Below are 21,386 nucleotides of genomic sequence, written 5' to 3'. Positions count from 1 at the left end.
AGGCAGGATTCCAAGTATGAAATAGGAAAACATTCAGAATTCTGTAAGTGAATAGATCTAAAAGTGAAGATGCAGGAGAAATGCTGTATTTTTTACTTAAGTTCATGCCATGCTGTAACTGCGGAGCACAGTGATGAACGTCAGAGTTGGCTCGAGTGTGCCTGTGGGGATTCTCGAGAAGGAAGAACTGAACTGGTCTGAAGGATCTGAGGGCAGAGAGGAAGTGGGGGAGGAAGGGAGGAAACAGCAAAAATAGGACAGTGAGTACATCAAGAAATAATGTATTTTTTACAACTCTAAGAGGGCAACATATTTCATCTGCAAATGTGTAGTAGTGTTTTGAGAACTTCCCTTAAGAAATAATTTCACAGCTGTATCAGAACACTGAATGACTACGTGTGGAGCTATTCAGCAGTGGGTATAGTAGACACTGAGGTATGTGCTACCAGATGGTAGACATTTCCTTGTTTCATTTAAGCAACTGTTTTATGTCTTCTAGATCATTTTTCTTTACTAATACATATTTAGAAAAGTGTATGTGGTTTAATAACATTTTTATTTTCATTACTATAGTAGATAAGGGTACAGACTTTCAAGCTCACAGCTCCAACACCAAATAGTTGTATAACTTAGAGAAATTTATTTTAATTCTGGAAGCTGGTTTCCTCATCTGTAAAGTGGGGATGATAGTTTTGTAGTATGTAATGGGAAGTGCTTAGCACAGTGACTGCTACTTAGTGTGTGTGCTTAAGAAATGATACCTATTTTTATTCCAACCTGCTTCAATGAGAAATTTCAAACTAAATTAACCTAATCCTCTGTGTGTGTGCGTGTGTGTGTGTCTTTTTTAACCTAGTGACTGAAAAAGAAATTAGGTTTTTTGCCCTTAAGTTTTTATCTTACCTTCAAAACAATCCATATAGGCACTGGCTTTGGCAGCACATGTGCAATAAGCAGGCTGGAAAATAGAGTAGAATTGACCCACAATCCTACCTCCCAACAAAGAATCTGCCCTTTTAATCCCCTTAATTTGGGGGAGGGGGCACCAAAACCATAGCCTAAAGGAAGAAATGTATCTCTTCAAAATGTTTGAATCCAGGTGCTTGAATAACTTCCACTTTTCAATGGGAGGAGTGCTTAACTACTGTGAGGTTGATAATGGTGAAGACTGGTTCAAGAATGGTCCGCAGTGTCAAATTGCAGATCCTGCATGGCTAAGAATCCAGCAGGATTTGCACTGACAGTTTGGAGGACACTTATAACTGTTGCTTTATCATTTCTTTTTGTTTAAACACCTTGGCATAGTTAGTTGGACACTTTTCACCACCCTACTCCTCCTTTGTGCTTAAAAATGACCCCATAGCCTTGGCCGGTGTGGTTAAGTGTTTAGTGCATCAGCCCACATACTGTTCGGTCTCAGGTTCAATTCCGGGTCAAGGGCACATACCTGGGTTGCTGGTTGGATCCCCACCCCGGGCTGCATGAGGGAAGCAACCTATCAATGTGTCTGTCACATCAATGTTTGTCTGTCTGTCTCTCTCTCCCTTCCTCTTTCCCTTCCATTCTCTCTAAAAAATCAGTGGAAAAAGTATACTCAGGTGAGGATTAACGAAAACAAAACAAAACACAAAACTCACACAAAAAAACAAAAGACTGCATAAATATATAAGAAGTAGGTCAAGTTAATAAATTTCACAACTTATGTCACACTTAGCAAGTATAAAATACTTTTGGTGAATATAAGTGAGAACTTCAAGATTAATGAAATTTGCTGAAAATGGTGCACTAGGAATTAATGCACGTGTAGCATTCATTCTCTGACTTTGTGGTAAGTCCTGAAAACCCAAATGGTAGAAAAAAGACCCTTCTCACTTTATTGGCATGTTCATCTGTTTATTTCTAAGAATTCTTATGTGTTAAGAATAGTAACTCTTGCCTGGCTGGGCGTGGCTCAGCAGTTAAGCATCCACCTAGGATCCAGGCAATCAGGGTTCGATTCCTGGTCAGGGCACATGCCCGGGTTTCGGGCTGCAGCCGATCAATGACTCTCTCATCATTGATGTTTCTATCTCTCTCTCTCCCTCTCCTTTCCTCTCTCTGAAGTCAATAAGGATATATTTAAAAAAAAAAAAAAAAAAAAAGAATAGTAACTCTTGTCCTGGCCAGGTGGCTCAGTTGGCTGGAGCTTGTCCCGTACAATAAAAGGTTTCGGGTTTGAACCCTGGTCGGGGAGCACACGGGAGGCAACTGATTGATGTTTCTCTCTCTCCCTTTCCCTCTCTCTCTAAAACCAATTTTAAAAATGTTTAAGAATAGTAAATCTTTGCCATATAGGTGTAAATTTTTTACCAAATTTGTTTCTTACTTTTGTTTATAGATTTTTATAGAACCTCCTATGTATAGCACTATTTTAATTCATGATATTTATTAACTCATTTAATTTTTACAACATCCCTATGAGGTAGGTGCTATTATTAGTTTCCATTTACAAAGTCCTCTGACACTATCTTTTAAATTCTCAAGCAGCTTTTTCCTCTGTGTTTGCCCATTTCTGCTCCCAGTTCTTAAAAATCTCTTTTCTCTTCCTAGCCTACTGGTTTACACCTGTTTTTTAGTTCTTCATGACTCATTTTAGGAGTCATTTCTTCTGGGATTGCTCAACTAACTCTTCTCTAGTTGCTTAAGGCAAAGTTAGGTGCCCATCTTCTGTCCTTTATACCTGTAGCACTTATGGAATTCCAAGTTTTGGGTTAACTGCTCTTCTCTATTCCCTGCGCTAATACATTTTATACAGGTGTTACACATCTGATGACTCAGTAAATATCTGTTGATTTGAATTAAAGGTACGCATGGTGATGTTGGTGATACTGAGAAGAGAATCAACCTTCCAAGTATATAGTAAAGTAGAGAAACTTACACAGAGGAAGTAACATTGGAACTGGGCTTTGAAGGCCAGTGGGAAGGAGGGAGGAAGGGAGGGGCCCAGAGACTAAAACTGAGTGAAAGCAGATGTGGAAATTTCCCATTCTGGGAATGGCATGTTATTTAGAGTGGTTTTGAGGATTATTAATCTTGCCTCGTGGAAAAGCCTGATGAAATAAACCCTTCTTTCACCCCAGTATACCTTTTCTACTGTTAAGAATATTTTAATTTTCCTTCTAAGTCTCTTCTCCTATGAAACAGGGCTCAATTTGTCATCTGACTTTTCCATTTTTCCAATGCAATGGGGAAAGTTGGAGGGTTCTGATGTAATCTTGATAAGATTTTTTAAATGCCCAGGTAAGTTTGGTGAATTGGTGGGGTGGGCACACTGGAAGCCTTAGGGGAGAGAATAAACCCTGAAGCTTTTGTCTTTGGAGACTTCAGGTTCCATTCACATCTTTCCCTGACTTAAGTTAACACCTTTGATTAGACCTCAACTCCTTTTCTTTTCAGCTGTCATTGTTTCTGTTCTGCTGGCTTTGATAAAAGACGTTCTGCTCTTAACTTACTAGTTTAATTTTGGGGTATACTGATTGCTGATCTTAAGAATGGGTGAGCACTTGATACATTAACAGTATAATTTATTTGTCATTTAAAGTAAACATTTTTCTAAGTCCCTTTTCTCTTTAAATTTAACTTTATTTCTCATTATGTAATTTAAATATTTTCATTATGAAAATGATGATGCTGATTGAAGAAACTTTGTAAAGTAGAAGGAAAAAGTCATCTTAAGCCCAGCAACCATGCCAACCACATGTTGGTGTCTCCTTCCCACCTGTCTTTTGGTTTTGTTTATTACATATATATTATTTTACATGTCTTACAATACAGCATTGTATCCGGAAACATGACTTTTGCTGTCTGATTGGGATTTTAGTTCCAGTTTATCCTGTTATTAGCTTTGTGAGTATAATAATCTCACTAAGCCTCAGTTTTTTCTTCTTTAAAAAGAGATTTCATGATAATATTTATCCATAGTGTTGTTATGAGGATGAAGAGATAATGTATGTTTAGTGTGACCCTCTCATAATAAATTATCCATAAATATAACAATAATAATCAGGCCTTTCTTTTGGTTAGGTTAGCTAGGGTGTCTGATCCGGGCTGTGCGTGGAGGGAGGGGGCGGATCAGGGGCACTGTTTCTTTTCTGAAATAATTAAAATTCAATTTGAAAAACACTTTTTTAACATTCTCAAGGGCAGTATGAAAATTTTTATAGTGAGGCTCCTTTAAAATGTTATTTGTCTTGGGCCATCCCACAGTTGTTGAGGGGCTCTGGGCCTTCAGGATGTCCCTGATAATAATGAAAGCAGTAACAACATGTAAAGGCCTGAGTGTAGAGCTTGGCATTTGGTAAGTATTCAGTGATTGTTGGCTGCTGTTATTTTCATAATGATAAGTACATATTTATATTATGTCATACATTTTAAATAATAAAAACATAACCAGTTTCCATGTTATTACATGGTCTAGCTGAACTTGTTCTTTTTTAAAAAATAGGTTTATTGAAATATAATTCACATATCATTAATATGATTTAAGTGGCAGCATAATACTTGGCTCAGTTCATTTCCCCATTGTTGGACTCTCGTTTCTAATTTTTTTCTATAATAACAATACCTATAGTGAATATCTTTATAAATAAAGCATTTCCCACATTTATTATTTCCCTGTGACAGATTCCCTGAAGTGAAATTATTGGCTTATAGGATATGAACGTTGGTAGGATTCCATATATTTTTGCATTGCCTTCTGAACAGCTATACTAATTTGCACTCTCATGAGCTATGTCTACAGCATTTATTTCCTCTCAACTTTACAGCCCTGAATATTAGTCAAGGCTTCCTTTTTTAAAAATCATTTTATAATGAGAAATAAAACAAAACTTCATTTGCATTTTCTTGATTATTAGTGCTGTTAACATTTATTAACCAGTTCTGTTTCCTCTTTGGGAAGCTATTTATTTGCGGTCTTAGTGTTTTCATTATTTATTTTAATACCTCTCTGTACATTAAAAATACTGACTATTCCTGTTTGTTTACTTTTGAATTTTATTTTCAACAGAAGTTTAAAATATTTATATAGTTGAATCTGTTTATTTTTTCCTTTGGGTTTTCTTGAATGGTTTCAAAACTTGGAAAGTTATCTAGGTCTCAAAGAGATGATATTTTACTTGAGGTGAAGCATCTATATGAAATTTTTCCCCTCTATACTTCTTATTTAAGCCAAGTGAATAGTTGTGCATTAATATTGAGACCTGTTATGAGAGAATAGAGAATAGGCCAAATAGCCAGCTCCCTCCATTCTCCCCAGTCCAGCATCTGGGTAGCTTAGCTTGTGTTCCCAGCTGCACTCCATTGTGTGGGATCCACATGGTGCTGGACCATGTGGCTTCCAAGGTCACATGGCGGGTGAGTGTTGGTCATGGAGCAAGAGAGAGTAAGTGCAAGAACTGAACAAGAGAGAGCGAGCTCTGTCTAGGGATTATGTATTGCCAGATTTTCATGGGCTTGCATTGGGGTCCTCCCTTCTAGCCAGTTATCTTTTTCCTAGCTTAGACTGACAGGTAAGTGCCTTCCCTATGTCATCCCTACTTCACTGTGCATGTGCCCATCTCCCCTTTGGTTCGATCCCGTTCCTCAGTGACCTGCAGGGAATAGACCAGTGGTTCCCTGGGAAGCGTGAAGCTGTAGTTTCCTGGTGAAGCTGCCTAGATGACCACGCTTATAATATCTGGTCTCCCCTTTGCTCTCTTCCTATTATTAATATTAATAACTAGCTAATTATCACAACAGTAATAACCATCATTTATGAATACCTTCTATGTGCCAGATGGTTTACATACATGATATCTGAGCCTAAAACAACCTGGCATGTAGGTACAATTATCTACACTTATAGGTTAGGAAATTAAAGCTATGTCATGTGGAAGTTCACAAGACTAAGGAGTAATTGCACTGGGATTTGAATTCAAGTTGGCTAATTTGTTTTCAAAGTTCACATTCCAGTCTATCAGCCTGCTTTCCTTCAGTGAGTTGAAAGAATGCTAATCTCTTGGAGCCAAAGGGTTTGTGTTTATTAAAGGATATTTAGTGCCTGGCTGGGCACTAGGTATATGAACATGAAGAGACATTCACAGGAGTGCGCAGTCTAATAGAGGTGGGCAAGCATGAAAACAAATGCTACAATACTAGATGATAAGTAGTTTAATTGAGATAATTGCAAGTTGAAATGGGAATGTGGCAAAGGAAGCTTCTGTAGGTAGAAATGTCACTGAGAAGTAAGGAATTCCGTAGGTTCACAGAGAGGGAGCATTGGAATGGTAAGACAGGCAGAGGTGGAGGGAAGGTATTTGAATGCTATAAAAGTAGGCGTATACCCCAAAACATCCTGTTTGCCATGTGAAGGAGATTAGATTTTTAAAATAACAGCTTTATTGAAATATTCATATACCATTAAAGTCACCCTTTTAAAGTTTCCAAGTTTACAGTTTTGTAGTTTTAGTATATTCACAGAATTCTATATCCACCACTGTTATCTCAATCTAGAACATTGTCATCATCTTAGCACCCTTAATTCTAGGCAACCACTAATCTACTTTCTGTCTCTGAATTTTCCTGTTCTGGACATTTTGTAGAAGTGGGAACATGCAATATGTGGGGGTTTTTTTTGGTGACTGGATGTTATTAGGGCGCATTCACATTGTAGCATGTATCAGTAATTCATTCCTTTTTAAGGCCAAATAATTCTCTGTTGTATGGAGGTTACACATTTTGTTTAACCATTTATAAGTTGATGGACATTTGGGGTTCCACTTTTTGTCTATTACAAATAATACTGCTGTAAGCACTTGTGTACAAGTTTTTGCATACCTAGAGGTGGTCTTGTTGAATTGTATGGTAACATGTTTATCATTTTGAGGAACTGCCAAATTGTTTTCTAGATCCGTTGAACCATTTTATATCCCCACCAGCAATGTATGAGGGGGTCCAATGAAAGAGATTAAATTTTATACCATTAGTAAATTATTACATAGAATCACAGTGGAAAATGGTTGAAAATTGTTGGATTAGATTGCTGCTTCCCAATATGGTTCAAGACACGTGCTAGGTCAGGAGTCCTTTCCTGATGAATGAAACCAAAATGCAAGTCATTTTTTCAGTTCTTAGGATCTATTGCTGTGCCGGTTCCATAGTGTTTGACTTTTATGTATTAGTATGAGCTTCTTACTGATAATCTGAGTTATTAAGGATTACTGAAATTTAGTGTTCATAAACTATAATTAGCAAATTTCTAGAGCATACTGAAGGCTCTAATTTAGTTTTCTTTTAAGAAATCTGTTACAGCCCAGCCGGTCGTGGCTCAGTGGTTGAGCATCGACCTAAGGATCCAGGTGATTGGGGTTCGATTCCCGGTCAGGGCACATGCCTGGGTTGCGGACTTGATCCCCAGTCGGGGGCTTGCAAGAGGCAGCCGATCAATGACTCTGTCATCATTGATGTTTCTGTCTCTCTCCCTCTCCGTTCCTCTCTCTGAAATCAGTAAAGACATATTTTTTTTAAAAAAGAAATCTGTTACAGATATAGTACTTTGATAGATCTGAAAAATTCCTACTATTTATGCTCACACTCAAGTACTATTTTCAGTGTACGATTGATGTTGTCTTGAATTTGATATAGTTCCAATTGCTGCTATTCTTGAATTAATGTAATTTTTAAATATTAAATTTGATTTTGTTGACAGTTTTGCTCTTGTGTAATTAATTGTTGCATTATTATAATTCTTCATCAGAGTTATTTTTCAACTGGAAAATGGGAGCAGGTAGGGGGAAGGTAGGCTCTCTGTCCCACTGAGGTAGGCCATGGCTAGAAGAGTTTGAGAATTAGTGGATTACATTATTAGAAATATTCTTTCTCACTGTAATATCTTATATATATATATACATATGTATATTTTTAATATATCTTTATTGATTTCAGAGAGAGGAAAGGAGAGGGAAAGAGAGAGAGAGAAACATCAATGATGAGAGAGTCATTGATCAGCTGTAGCCCGCAACCCGGGCATGTGCCCTGACCCGGAATCGAACCCTGATCGCCTGGATCCTAGGTCAACGCTTGAACCACTGAGCCACGCCCAGCCGGGCCAATCTTATATATTTTTAAAAAATGGGAATTAGTGTGTGTTATAATTAAGGATCTTAACTATGGAAGACACAAATCCTCTGAAATCCACAGACACAAATCCACAGAGAAGCTTAGGAAGTCTGAAACCTTTGAACTCGTATACCACATTTTGTGCATTTTTTTTTCCCCAGAGAGAGAAAACTATAGGTTTGCCAGATTTTTTTTTTTTTTTAAAGAAGTCTATGACCCCTCATAAGTAAAGAGTCCAGGTGGGTGAAGAGAATTTGTAAATTTGTGATTTGAAGTGTTTAGGGCAAGTGAGACTTTGCTTTGGTTAGGTGTTGCTATTTAGTGATACCTCCTTGAAAGTTCTAGAGCTCCAAGGAGCACATTTTGAAACTCTGGGTTTCTTAAGTTCTTTTTTGCCATTTCAGTGAGTTCTTTGAAATCACATCACCTCAGATCACACTGTCATACTGTCTGTTGTACTTTCCTTCTTTTTACCATAGGTTCAGATGCTTTTCCTTTCTTTGTAAAGGTGCCTGTCCACACACCTATACGATGTCTTTTCACTCTGAGGACACATAGAATCTACTTAACTTACCACTGACCTCATGGTAGATAATTCTTACACGGATAGTGCCATACTCTGATTCACCTCCCAGGAGTACTGGCTCTGTCCTTCGGGTTCTCACAGCACCCTCCCCGTCCCATCCCCCCTTCCACCCCCCCTCCTCTTTTTATTGTCTACACTATTACTGATGTCCTCATTTACTCCCTTTGTTCATAGCATTTTTCAAATCATTGTTACAGTGACTACTCATGTTCAATAAATAAATAAATAGGTGAATGAAAGAAAAAATAGATGGGGAACAGGTGGAGAATATGTGTATTCTGTGAATTTCATCTACTGTAGAAACTATGAAGAAGTAGGTAGTTTTGTTCCAGTCATTCTCTCACAGAACTGCCCTTGATCTCCTTGGGAATCAGATGAGGAAGGAACATTTTCCCAGCTAATCAGCAAGTTGGGAGAGCTGGCTCTGTGTCCTTAGCATGTAGAGTGGAGGAGAGACTGGAGAAAGTTTTATAAGATATGCTCTCGGGAACTTGATTATCTTGCTTTTGAATGTCAGGCCTTCAGGTTTATTTAATAAACCAACATGATTCAAAGTATAATTGAAAAACCCACGTCTTTCCTCCCTTTCTCACTTTAATGCTATCAGAATTCAATGGGAAATAAACCTTTATCTCTAAAAGTATACTTCAAAGAAGAAGAAAAAACAAGTTACAGAAGGGCCATGTTGCAAGGGATGATTTGGTCTAAAATCCACGGCTCTGATGACTGCAGAGTTTTGAGGAAGAAGTATGGGGCCTGCTCTGCTTTCTTACGGGCTTCTGTTATGTAATACTCAATTCAATATTGCCTCTCCATGCTTCACTTGCTTTGTTTACCTTTTTTTTGGCATCCCAACCATGTTATTCATTTACCCAGTTCATTTGTTCTGCACATTTTTATCGCACATTTTCTCTGGGAGATCTGGTTTAGGCAGTAGGTGTACAGGGGTAAATACAAATGGTCTATGCCCAGTACAAGTAAAAGGCATCATATGAAACATGTAAGTGAAATACAGTGTGATCAGTGACGTTATTGTGAGATGAATAAATGTATGGACATACCTAGGAGACAGTGACTACGACCTGGGAGGACAGAAGCCTTTCAAAGAAGAGGAGAGCCCTGGCCAGTGTGGCTCAGTGAGGTGGAGCATCATCCCATAGACCAAAAGGTGGCAGGTTGGACTCCTGGTCAGGGCACGCACCCAGCTTGTGGGTTTGATCCCCAGTTGGGGCATGTACAGGAGGCAACTGATTGATGTTTCTCACATCGATGTTTCTCTTGCTCGCTCTCTCCCCCCCCCCCCTTAAAATCAGTTTTTTAAAAAAAGAGGTAACATTCAAGTTTGGAGTTGAAGAATGATAAAGTGGTGACCGTGACAGGAAACAACTCTTTACAAAGGAATAGGGGAGTGAAAAAAAAGTCGTTTCAATGGTTGGTATACTTAAGACACCTGAATCAAGGGGAAGTGTCTAGGCATGAATGTGGTAAAGTAGATTGGGGTGAGATTCGGAAGGCTGCCATATTTCATAGTAAGACCTTTGAGCTTTAACTTATAATCAGTTGATGAATTTAAGCAGGAGAGGGACATTAGTGGATGTTTTGGAAAAACAACAACTAATAGCTCTGTGGAAGGGTCTGTTAATCAAAAAATAAAAGGCCAAAATGAAAGGCAATAAGCACTTATTTGAGATCAAAGAATAGCTCTTCAGGAAACATTGATTCAAGGTAGAAGCCCAAATAATGTTCCAATTAGGAGACAAAGGCAAAAGGTATTTGTGAGAAAGAGTAGGGGACCGATTGCATCAATAGGAGAAAGGTATTTCTATTGGTGCAGATAGGCTAACATAGTGATGCTAATTCCAAACAATGTTTTTCATTTTCAGTCCCATAGTCATCAGTTGGGTAGTCATAAGATCTGCTTTCTTTTTTATTTAAAATTTTTAAATTACAGTTGCCATACAATGTTATATTAGTTTCAGGTGTACAACATAGTGATTAGACATTTATATAACTTACAGAGTGATCACCCCAATAAGTTTATACCCACCTGACAGCATACGTAGTTATTACAATATTGACTGCATTTGCAAACATTTCTTTGGGGCATAGGGTTGCTTTAGGCCCAGTCCAGAGGTTATTGTGCCCTGTTTTAATATTCCATAGGTTTGAGGCATAAGACATGAAAGGCAGTTCCTCTGGGATGGCAGCTCTGGCTCCATTTTAAAGTGGCTGTGTTATGTTATTTTTAACAGGTCTCAAGGCAGGAAGAACATTTTAGGAGGTTCATGTCCTCATTTACATAATGACCTTCTGCATCACAATCTCCTAGTGATAGGCCTCTGAATCTGTAGAATTTGTAAATGTCCCAAGTTATAGAATTAGGGACGTCAGGAAACTAAAAGCAGGACATTGGACATAAGAGATGGGGTTTCTATGACCAGTTTTGCTACTGACTTTGTGAGCTCATACGGATCTCTTAGTTTTTACATCTTGAACATTGAGAGTTTTGGATTCAATACTTACTGTAATTCTTTTCTTCTATAATTCTGTGCTTCTGCAGAAACAAAACATTCAACTTTAATTGAGCTACTTTTTACTTATGGCTACTCTTTTCTTCTTCTGGTTCTTATTGACCCTTTGTAGCTGAAGGATTTCCTACTCCTGTTCAAACATTCCTACATTTCTCTACCTTTGTATGAATATATTTCCCCCATCCTCCAAATTGCATTTGGATTATATTAAATCAAAACAGTCTTCTTTACCTTATGCCTGCTTTCTGCCATACATTTTCTTGGTTTCTAAACAGGTAACAATACCAGTTCTCCATTGATTTATAATGAACAGGAAAATCTTCATATAAGTATTCTAAAACCATAGGTAATTAACATAGTGATTAAATTATATGAGAACTACAAGCTGCCAAATTGCCATCATTACATGTTACCCCCTCCAAGGAGTAGGGAGGTGTCTGTTGGATGCTGACTTCAATCACATGTGCCTAAAACAGGCATCAGGCATGGCGGTTCTGCTTACCTTTTTCTTCCTCAAAAGGTTATACCTAGAGGTAAGAAATAGTTAGCACTCCCTAATTTATGTATGTGATTGGGGATTGATGTAGACTCTCTGGCTTGTTTTTCTTCTGTCCTACTAATGTACCAATATTAAGGTGACCTGCTGCTTGCAGAAACCTGTGACCCCCTCACTCATCATTAATTATTATCTCCCCAAAAGAGGAAGAGGCAGATAGAGCCCATGGGAAGTTCATGGGCTTTAGAATTAGGCAGATTTGAGATTGCATGATGACTTTATCATTTAACTGAAGTTAGGCAAGTAATTTAACCTTTCAGTTTCTTCACCTGTGAAATGAGTACTATAAAATCTGCCTTGCTGGGCTGTTGTGAGGATTATTAGAATTATCAAAGGGATCTGGCAGTATCTGGTACCCAGTAGTCTAGTCTGCAAGGTCCACGGTGTCTGAAGCTTCTTGTACAAAACCTAGAACATACTGGATTCTCAGTGAATATTGAGTATGACACATAGTAACTAAGGACTTAATAAATGGTCATTGTTATGACTACACAAAGTAAAAGTTTTACTTTTTAAAAATAAAATCTACATGTTGCTATTTTCAAAATTTCAATTGTTACTGTTTCTCTGCAAGTACTAATCTGCAAGTAGATAAGTAGGATTTTAAACATGTAATTATTCTACAACAGGGCAGAGAATTGATGTAAACATAACAGATATGAAATGGTGTGCTTTAAAAGCTTACTGGTTCCAACAAATCATGTTACCATATTGAGATGTCATTACTGTCAGATGTTCCATCCTTCCATGTGTCCATGTTATAATATGGCGCCTGTGTGCCTGGGTGGCTAAGTCCCATGTCCCAGGTGAGGAAGGTTCTGTAGTACCTTCAGCTGCACTGAAGGAGTTTGCCCTCCCTGCTCATTATATTTTATTCATTCTTTGGTTTTATTTCAGGGTTATACCAGTGCTTATTAAGCATCTTTATGTAGCATTCTGTTGTATTTACAGAATACACGGTGACTAGCCTGAGGTCCTAGGTAGATGATCTAGCTAACTAAGGCTTTGTGACTGTGGGATGCTTTTCCTTATTTATCGTTCATAAGTCTGTGCTTTTTCTCCAAGTGATCTTTGGTATTTTACATGCTTTTATGCAGTTATAAAATGCATTTCAGGTAGCGTATGGAGGATTTTCTCCCACATTTTAAAATTATCTCAGTTACAGAGATCTAATAAATGAGGGGCCCTTACTACTGCATCTCTATAAATAAATAGTTTCTTGGAGGGGGATATGGCTTATTTTGGTTTAATATTACGATAAATTGAAAATTGGGGAAGTAAAAATGTTATGCCTGTTTGTAGAATTTCTATATTTGAAGTTGTAGTCATAACTTGATTGATGAGACTTCCTTCTATGTTCACATTTTTGTTTTTAAACTGGCGACATCACAGTTCACACTGTCTCACAAACTATCATTCCGGAGTCACCTCTTTGATTCCTTTTACTCCATAATCCCTCGATCTAAGCAGTCCCTGAGTTCTACCTTTTTTAAACCATTCATTGTTTCTCCAGTTCACCCCACCTTCTCTGTTTCTGCTACCACTGTTCTAGATCGGGTGCCAGATACCTTCCTAACTGATCTCCCGCTTCAATCTTGCCCTTTTCTTCACAGTTGATTCTTAAGTGAAATTTGACTGTTCCTCTTCTTAAAACCTTTTAAAACTTGTCAACCACAGGTTCAAATCCAGAGTTCTTAGCATTACAAGTATAAGTAATTCTTTTAAAATCTCAGTACAATGCCTCCTCGAGGGGTTCCTGACCACCCCACATGGTTTATATTACCTTTAAGAAAGAAGTAAAGAAAACCACCTTGTGCATGGGTGAAATTTCCTCCTAAAGAGTATAGTGACAGGTGAAGTCAAGTGTGATAACAGGTTTAAAGTTCCACTGCAGTAAAGGTTACTAACATCTGAAGAAAGAAGGTGCACTTTGAGAGGAGGTTGTATGCAGTGGTGACACAGAAAAGCCGGGAGTCACAGGAGTAAAATCGGCGGTGCCAAAGCAGTATTGGAGGCTTGCCCATCCCTGTTGCCCAGTTCTCGCTTATCCCTGTTGTGTAGATAAATGTATCAGACCGTTTGTGCCTCATGCCATTGAGCATTCTAATCACTATTAAGTCCCTTTGCTCAGTTTGGTAGATGATAGTTTGCTTTATAGGAAGAAAGGCTGCTGTTTGTTCTCTTGATTGTTAAATTTCTCTTTGTAGGTTAATAAATTCTGGATTTATACACCAGTTTTTTGGTTTGTGTGACTCACTTCTGGTGGTTGTAGGGGTGCAGTCATTTTTCCCCTTGAGCACACTGAGTTCACTAGGATGTGGCGCCTTGTAAACACTTGTCAGCAGCTAATCAGCCAGCTCCCTGGGGACACCATCCACCCAACATGCAATTCTTCATGCCTTCTTTGTTCAGATGGCGCTTGCAAACATTTTCCCTTGGGCTTCTAAAAATATTACTATTTAAATGATTTGGGTAAATAGATGAGCTACTGAGTAGTCTTTTAATATAGTAGTGTTTTCCTACAATGTTATAATCCATGGTTTTAATAAATTTGCTAGGTCCTCACTCTCCCTAACTGATCCTACCTTTGAGTTTCAAGGAAAATTTTTGAATTTACTCATAGTAAATTAATGAATTTAGGGTTCAGAATTATACTGCACTCTCCCTTCCTGGACACCCATAAAGCCACTTATTGAAAACCCACTGTATGTCAGGCAGTGTACTGGATTATGTTTAATACTTTAAGAAATACTCCTGCAAAGTATTTTTACAGGTGAATATGAGACTCAAAAAAGATTAAATAACTCTTTCATGGTTTCAGCTAGAAAAATAGCAGAGTTGGGATTTGAACCCAGAGCTATTAAATTTCTGAATTGTCATCTTTTCAAGTCCAGAGCACTTGTCCAGCACATTTAATTATGTTTAAATAAAACATATGTTTTAATAATTACTTCTAGACCATTTTTATAAACCTGTGGAACTTGATTAAATAGCTATGCTATGTTTATTTTGTATATTTTTCTTGTTTGGGGATTTTTTTTAAAGAGTATTGTGGATTTCATTGTTACTTACATTTAATTCATACAAGTTGATTTCTCTGGAATAAATTCTTACCTGGGTTATAATACCTTTCCTCTTTCCCAAATTAATTTCTACAAAATTAGTTGATTCCAAGGGTTTCTTTATTCAGTATTTTCTATTAAATATGTGACTTTTTCCTTTAAATGTTTCCATTAAAAGCAGAAACATAACCCAACAAAATCTCCTACCCTTCCCCAAATGTAAATTCTGCCTCCTCAGCAGCAACAGAAGCTCTGCATTGTTTTCTGTTGGAAGTGTGAGCTGAAGGGGACAGACATTCCCACTGCTTAGCGGGTATACTAAGCTGTGATCTGCCCTTGTTGTATTATTAATGGTACAATGTTTTTATGTTGCAGATGGCTGAGAGCTAGCAAGGAAAATTTAGGATCATGATGGCTCAGTTTCCCACAGCTATGAATGGTAAGCAGCTTTGTGCTTATAGAAAAATAAAGAGGTAATGGGTTTTGGGGGGGCAGGGGTAGAGGTTAGAAAATACTCTTGTGATATTTTCTTTAAGCATATAAATGCAAAACTTAAAGTATTTCTGTTGAAAATATTTGGGCAGTTTATTTTAAAACACTGCATATAGCTTCTTTTAGAATATTATGCAGTGAATCCTACAACTCATTGTAAGCATGCTCTGCTGTATCATCTGGAGCGTGTGCTCACTTTTAAACAGTTAAGAGTAACTTGAAGCCATGTTGTGTTTGATGTATAACACTGGGGGACAAAAAGCAGAGCACCGTAAATGGAAGAATATTAAAGGTGTGCTTGACGCCTGGAGGGACTGTACACTGATGAAGCCAGTAAAGACTCATTTAGTAGTATGTACACATAAAAAATCAGTTTGTTTTCCTTTTATACAGAATTATGTATGTCAACACACATAATTGTGTGATAGGAATCATTTTAAAAGAAAATATTTAATTTCAATAATAAAATGTTTTTAAAGCTTTTTTTCTGATTCTAGTTTAATCTATTTCCCAAGTACAAATTAATCACTCTTAATAAGTATTAAGTTACTGTGTATGTCATTTAGAATTAATTGAGAACATGCATTATATTTTAAAATCACTAAAGATGCTGAGTTCATAAGGAAATAGTGAGTCCAGTCAATAATTCTTTAAAATTTAAGTTGAAAACAGTAATATTAAAGAACACTAGGAAAAAAAAGAGAAGAATCACCAATAATTCTACCACCTTCACAAAGCAATTGTTTTATTGTTAGGATATATTTGATCAGTTACATCTAGTTTCAAACTTATTCTCAATCACTACATTGAAAATATATGTTGAAAATACATGTTTAAACTTTTAAAACTAGAATTGACTTTATGAGATATGTAAAAGTTTTGGAAAAATGAATTATTTGCATAAAAAATTCTGATGTGTGGTAGGATTGTGTCATTTAAAGATGGACTTGAGATAAGAGTTTTATTTTTTTTCTGTTACATGCCCAGTCTTTCTCCATTTTGTTTCTTCCACTTCCTAAACATTTATGTGTTACTTTGTAGCTCATTGCATTGTATATAAAAGAATAAAACTGGAAACAAGCAAATGTTCAATAACCAAAAAATAATTACTTGAAAAATTGTCCAAAATGTTGGACAATTAATTTAGGAGTAATATATAGGAATAGAGGCAGAAATTTTTTTAAATGTCTGAAGAATTGATAGCAAATGTAGACTGTGGTAGTCTCCTACTTAGTTTATAAAATAGCTAAAGATTGAACATAATCTTGTATATATCTAATTGAACTCCAATTTAGAGTTTAACATTTTATTGAAAGAGATACATGTATAGCATAAAACCTTCAAAAGCAGTGTTTGCTCCTCTAGTAAATCTTCAGTACATTATGTTAATTTTTTTAATGCCCAGTACTATTGGAACTTGTCTCTGAGTGCCCTAGACCAAGCTGTTTGTCAAAATGCTTCTGACGTGTTCCTCAAATTTTGCCATGTCTACTTTATCATCCTGAAACTAACCACAGACTTTTTAGACTTCTTTGGTTCTTACAGAGCTGCATTGTCTAATATTGCAGCCACGTTTGGCTATTTCAGTTTCAATTTCAATTAATAAAAATTAAGTAAAAATTAAAATTCAGTTCCTTAGTCACACAGCATATTTTAAGTGCTCAAAGCCACGTGGCTAGTGGCTACTGTCTTAGACGGTGCAGACACAGAACCCACTACGGGTTTTTGTTTCCTCACCGATAAAATGAGGATACTAATAGTGCCTAATGTATAAGGTAATGATGGGAGTCAGTGAGTTCCTGTGTATAAAGTGCCTGAAAGATGGTTAGGGCTCAAAAAGGCGAGCTGCGTCTGCCTTTGTCGTCCTGTGTTGTGACATTTTACTGTCATCGTTTTTCCAGGGTCATAGAGTAAAGCAGTCCATAGACACACTGTTTGCCTTCCTAGGCGCAGGAATCATGACAGGTTAGTTTATTTTATAATACACTGATAAACCAAGTAGGCTTTTTACTATGAATGTGGTATTTCTTTATTTAGAAAGTGTGTAGGTTTAGCTATTTTAGGTACTTAGTTCTTTAGTACACCTGTTTGTTTATTTATTTATTTATTTATTTATTTATAAATATATCTTTATTGATTTCAGAGATAGGAAAGGAGAGGGAGAGAGAGAGAGATAGAAACATCAATGATGAGAGAGTCATTGATCGAGCCTGCAACCCGGGCATGTGCCCTGACCAGGAATCGAACCCCCATAGCCTGGATCCTAGGTCGACGCTCAACCGCTGAGCCACGCCCGGCAGGGCCTGTTTCTTTATTTTTAAATCTGATCTTAAAACTTGTCTTTATGAGAGGATGGTTATAGATTTTTTTAAAAATCCAATCATTTAGGGCTAATAAGATGTGTGTGTGGAGTAAAAACTGTGACCTTGGTTTAGCAATACAGTGCTGAAAGAATTAGTGTTTCTTTGGCTCTAAATAATTTATTGGGGTGACATTGGTTAATAAAATTCTATAGGTTTCAGTTGTACAATTCTACAGTATATCATCTGTATATTGTATTGTGTGTTCACCACCCCAAGTCAAGTGTCCTTCTAAGTATTTGTTAAATCATATGTATCTTAGTGTTTCAAATTATAGTGGGCATGCACCTTTCAATGATATGTATTCTTGAAAACAACTTGATAAGGGAGATTTTTATATAATGTAGGCAGCAAATATATGTGAGTTTATGTAACTAAACTCATTTGGTTTCTTACTGGTAGAATGTGAATAAACATGAAAAGGTAGTTAGAAGTGAAATATAGATGGTGATTAGCCATGTCGAATGTATTAGAGCTCTAAAGGCCTCCTCAGAGGGCTGGTATAACCGTATGTGAAAGGTAGATCTCAAAAAGGTTTCTAAGTGATTTTCCGCTTCCCCCAAGTCCTGATCTTGCCTCTCATCTTGTGTTCTACTCCCTCTTTTATTCACTATCATGTTTATTCCTCACTCACTTTTAAGTGTTTGCTCTGTGCTGGGATCTCTGCTGGCTCTGGGGATAGAAAGGTAAACACATGAAGCTCCTGCTCTCCAAGGGCTCGTGGTCTGGAGGAAGATGAGATGAAACCATTACAGCACCTTTCTGAGTGCTCTGCGGAAGCCGGAGTAGTCTCTTGAGAATCTAGAGGAGGAAGCAATTAATTTGACCTGCAGGAATTATTGACCTAGAGGACGTGACATCTGCCCTAGACCTTGAAAGATAAAGTTTGAAATAGAAGGAGGAGGGGGGTGATGTGAGTATCAGTCTAAGGGAGCACAGGTCACGGGATGTGATAGTGGATGTTATATATATGGAATTTGTAAGGATTTACTTTTCTAGGATAGTGATATGTTACCAGCATTCCTTTTATCCTAGGTTTTTGTTTTGTGTGTTTTTTCCTCTTGTTATATATTAAATAAATTTATAGTAGTGTCACAATTAATGTTGTTTCACCTATTTGTTATATAATCAGTGCTCAGAATTTTTTTAAGGTCCGTTATTCCAAGAGAAAATTTGGTTCCTTTGATATGTAAAAGAGACTCATACTTTTATATTTAAGTATCAGTTTAGATGCATCTCCTTTACATTTTGTTACTTATTTTTAAATGACAAAAATAACACTATTAAACTAAAATAGATATCAAAGTAATCAGGCAGGTAATGTGGGGCAGTAATTAAGAGCACGAGTTTTGGAGTTATATTCTAAAGCACAAGAAAATTCTAGCTAGAGATTGTATTAGCTGTATGGTGTTAGGTAAGTTATTTAAACACCCTATGCTTCAGTTTTTCCATCTGTAATACATGTAAAACCTAGTCCATAGAATTGTAAAAATTAAATGTGGTAATATTAATACACTTAGTATGGTTGCTGGCATAAAGTAATACTCAGCAGGTAGTAGTTGCTGCTTCTACTAAATACTACTATTTCTCTGCTAGTGTTAGACTTTAAAAATAAATGATAGAGCCCCAGCTGGTTAGGCTCAGTGGTTAGAGCATCGACCCATGGACTGAAGAGTCCTGGGTTCGATTCCGGCCAAGGGCACATAACCTTGGTTGCAGGCTCCATCCCCGGACCTGGCCCCGGTAAGTGTGGGAGGCAACCAATCTCTTTCACATTGATGTTTCTCTCTCCCTCTTTCTCTCTCGCCCCTTTCCACTCTCTCTGAAAAGCAATGGAAAAAATATCCTTGTGTGAGATTTAAAAAAATAATATAATAGAAAAATAAATGATAGAGAAGGTTGTTTTCCTAAAATAGCTGGTCAGGAGTTGAGAGAGCAGTGTGCTAAAGGGGGTTAAAAAAAGATCTATGTATCTGAGAAAAAGTGAGTTAGGTGAGATTAAATCATCTTTTAACAGGATAGAGTTAAAGGATATATGTATCATCCTTAGGATAAAGAATTTGCCAGATACTGGACCATGTAATTCACTTTGACAGCCACTAGGAGTTGCCTTTGGACAGTACTGTTGGCTGGGAGGCAGAGGTGGAGCAGAATATTCTGCCAAGCGATAGAAGAAGAGGAAGCAGTGTGCAACCCAGGGAGGGGAGCTTTTTTAAAATAATGAAGTTCATGCCTCATCCCCCAGAGATTCCAATTTAATTGGTCTGCTGGAATAGCTCCCTCCCCCACAAAGCTCCCCAGGTGATTCAGGTAGGGGTTGAGAACCTCTGGTCTAGGACATTGGCTAGTCAAGCATTGCCTGGGACTACCTACACCATTCTCACAGCACCCCTAGGTAAAGATTTAAGGGTGAAAAGGGTAAAGACCTGCCTAAGTCATAAACCGGGTAGAGCCTCCACCTAGTCTTCTGTGCCCCACTGTGCTGTAGCTCTGGAAGGAAGGGGGCAAAGGCATGTTTATAGGAAGTGGGAAGCTGAGAGACTGGGTTGCATTTTTACAACAAATGGAAATGTTCATTAAGATCATTGTTTGCTTGTTTTTCATGGTTTGAGAGAACCTCAGAAATGCTCAGGTTTAGTAAGCCATTCTCTGTTTTTACACCTCTGCTAACTTACTCTCAAGCTGTTTCCTGTGGGCATCAACCTGCTGCTCACCAGAAGGACTGGGAACTGTGCAAGGACCAGAATGAGCCCCCACCTCAGTTTTGCAGGCACCTTAGGGGAACAGGCGCAAAATACCATGCACTTTTCTGCATCCTTTTAATCTCTTAAGCAAGTCTTACTGTTGGGGCTCACTGCCTCAATCTTACCTTTCCTGTTATTTCATCTTTGATGCTTCTAACTCAGCTTTTATATATGGGGTGAGCAAAAGTAGGTTTACAGTTGTGAGTACACAAAACAGTGTATTCTTGTGTTACTATTTATTAATTATTGTATTATTTATTTGTATTACAACTGTAAATCTACTTTTGCCTACCCCTGTATATTTCTGCTTAGGCTGCTTCACAGTTTAACACGGTAAATGCTGGTAGTTGTTTCTAGAGTGAGTTCCTTGAGGATGGGAATAATATTTTATTCGTCTTTTTATTTACAGATTTATCTTGTTGCCCATTTCCAGTGAGTGGTATACAGTAATTGTTCAGTAGACGTTAACTGGATGAATGAATGAAAAGCCTTGGGGCTGTGCTCTGTCTTTACGATAGAGCTTTACTCTTTATCACTTAGGTATTAAGCACTGTCATTAAACAGGCATTTGTGGTTCATATTTACATTTTAGAATTGTACATTTTAAGCATTCTCATATGTACAATATAATTTCTTTGTCTTCCATTTATGGTTTAGGAGGGCCAAACATGTGGGCTATTACCTCTGAGGAACGGACTAAGCATGACAAGCAGTTTGATAACCTCAAGCCCTCAGGAGGTTACATTACAGGTTTGTGTTTATATTTTATTTGTGAATTATGCCCCTTTTCATGTAACATCTTAGGATTGGTTTTAATTTTATTGCCATCAAATTTGTATTAAATGGATAAAATTTGTATCAAGATGAAATATTGCCATTTGCAACAGCATGGGTGGATCTTAAGAGTATTACACTACGT

General features: G+C 37.3%; 1 protein-coding gene across 5 annotated transcripts in view; it reads left to right on the top strand.

Moving 5' to 3' along the window:
- The window catches only part of ITSN2 (intersectin 2), a 94,469-nt gene that overhangs the window by 3,561 nt on the left and 69,522 nt on the right, over positions 1–21,386 (top strand). For 4 of the 5 annotated variants that reach the window (XM_081157161.1, XM_081157159.1, XM_081157160.1 and 1 more), the window contains exons 2-3: positions 15,247–15,310; positions 21,125–21,217. In XM_081157161.1, coding sequence (XP_081013287.1) covers positions 15,280–15,310; positions 21,125–21,217 — 124 coding nt within the window. In that variant the 5' untranslated portion in view covers positions 15,247–15,279. Of the gene's footprint in view, positions 1–15,246; positions 15,311–17,269; positions 17,329–21,124; positions 21,218–21,386 lie in introns of those variants that run through there. The other variant, XM_081157162.1, reaches the window with a different exon arrangement.

Source organism: Miniopterus schreibersii (assembly GCF_964146895.1).
Source record: "Miniopterus schreibersii genome assembly, chromosome: 13".
Lineage (NCBI taxonomy): Eukaryota > Metazoa > Chordata > Mammalia > Chiroptera > Miniopteridae > Miniopterus > Miniopterus schreibersii.
Note: the sequence above shows the minus strand (reverse complement) of the source record. Positions and strands in the feature narration are given on the sequence as shown.